Source organism: Nematolebias whitei, chromosome 8 (assembly GCF_014905685.2).
Source record: "Nematolebias whitei isolate Nwh7 chromosome 8, NemWhi1, whole genome shotgun sequence".
NCBI lineage: Eukaryota > Metazoa > Chordata > Actinopteri > Cyprinodontiformes > Rivulidae > Nematolebias > Nematolebias whitei.
Window position 1 is genome coordinate 1,741,383 of NC_056505.1, and position 1,281 is coordinate 1,742,663.

Consider the following 1,281-nt stretch of genomic DNA (forward strand, 5'->3'; position numbering starts at 1 on the left):
AATGCTAGGTTGTTAAGCTAATGCTCTGCTGCTAAGCTAATGCTAGGCTAAATCTTGGGATGAGGACTCGTTTAGTCTTTCGTTGTGATGCCGTCAGCTGATTCAGAGGCGTCTTATCTTCTGAAAGACTGACGTCAGAGGGTTGAAGAAACGCCTCCAATTTTAAAACTGATCCTGGTGGTCAATAAGTGTGTGTGTGTGTGTGTGTGTGTGTGTGTGGTGGTGGTGGGGTGGGGGGGGGGTGGGGGTCATGTTTCTTTTATATTTTAAAAGAAAAGTGGAAAAATGTGTTCAAAACACATTTCACTGGTTTGACTGGATAAAGAGTGTAGATAAAAGTTCTACTAAGTGTAAGTATTTATACGTCCACACTCCTACATGTACCAGACCAGCGGGACACTCCGGGTTTCAGGACGGGCCTGTTGGTCTGAGTGTTGGGAGTTGAAACTGGTTCCTCCCACAGCCCAGTTAAGACACAGACTCAAACCCAGACACAAACACGGTACAACGAGGACGACCGCTCGGATACACGTCCTTCATCTGCTCGATGGTCGGCGCCCGGATGATGTCGTTGATCCCGATGATGTTCTCGTGCTTGAAGCGCATGAGGATCTTGATCTCCCTCAGGGTGCGCTGGCAGTAGGTCTGGTGCTCGAAGGGGCTGATCTTTTTGATGGCCACGCGGAGCTTGTTGTCCCGGTCGTACGCCGAGCTGGACAATCAAAACAAAGACCAAACATTCAGATTCATGTCCCAGCAAGCCTCTGAACCATCAAGGTCTGTGGTCCTGCAGGGTTTTTCTGGAACAGAACCGGGAGTGAAGTCAACCTAAATGTTTTTGATGAATTCAGATCAGTTTATTTCTACAGCTCCAAGTCACAACAGAAGTTGTCCGAGGACACCGAACAGAAACCTCCACATGTAAGAATAATAATTTATTAAAGACACTCAGGTGGACGAGTTCATGAACAGAGGGAGGTTGTTCTGCAGAGAGGAGGGAGCAGCCACTTTATCCACCAGGAGGAGCAGAGGAGGAGCGGGGGGGGGACTATACCTTCCAGCAAATTAAACTCTAGAAACCAGTTTCCTCAATGATCAGAGTGAACGTTTACATGTGTATCCTCGACGCAGCCACACACCCAAGTGGAAGATGGTACTGTGATGCTTGTGTCCACTAGGTGGCAGTCACAAGTCTGAATGTATAAAAGTGAAGGACAGAGTTCTGTGAGATCATCCAGATGATTCCGTCAATCATCCAGATGATTCCGTCAATCATCCAGA

At 47.7% G+C, this 1,281-nt stretch overlaps 1 protein-coding gene across 1 annotated transcript in view; it reads right to left on the minus strand.

Annotated features, from left to right (window-relative positions):
* The window catches only part of mapk1 (mitogen-activated protein kinase 1), a 24,582-nt gene that overhangs the window by 6,560 nt on the left and 16,741 nt on the right, over positions 1-1,281 (minus strand). The window contains exon 2 of the mRNA XM_037680807.1: positions 530-712. Coding sequence (XP_037536735.1) covers positions 530-712 — 183 coding nt within the window. The remainder of the gene's footprint in view (positions 1-529; positions 713-1,281) is intronic.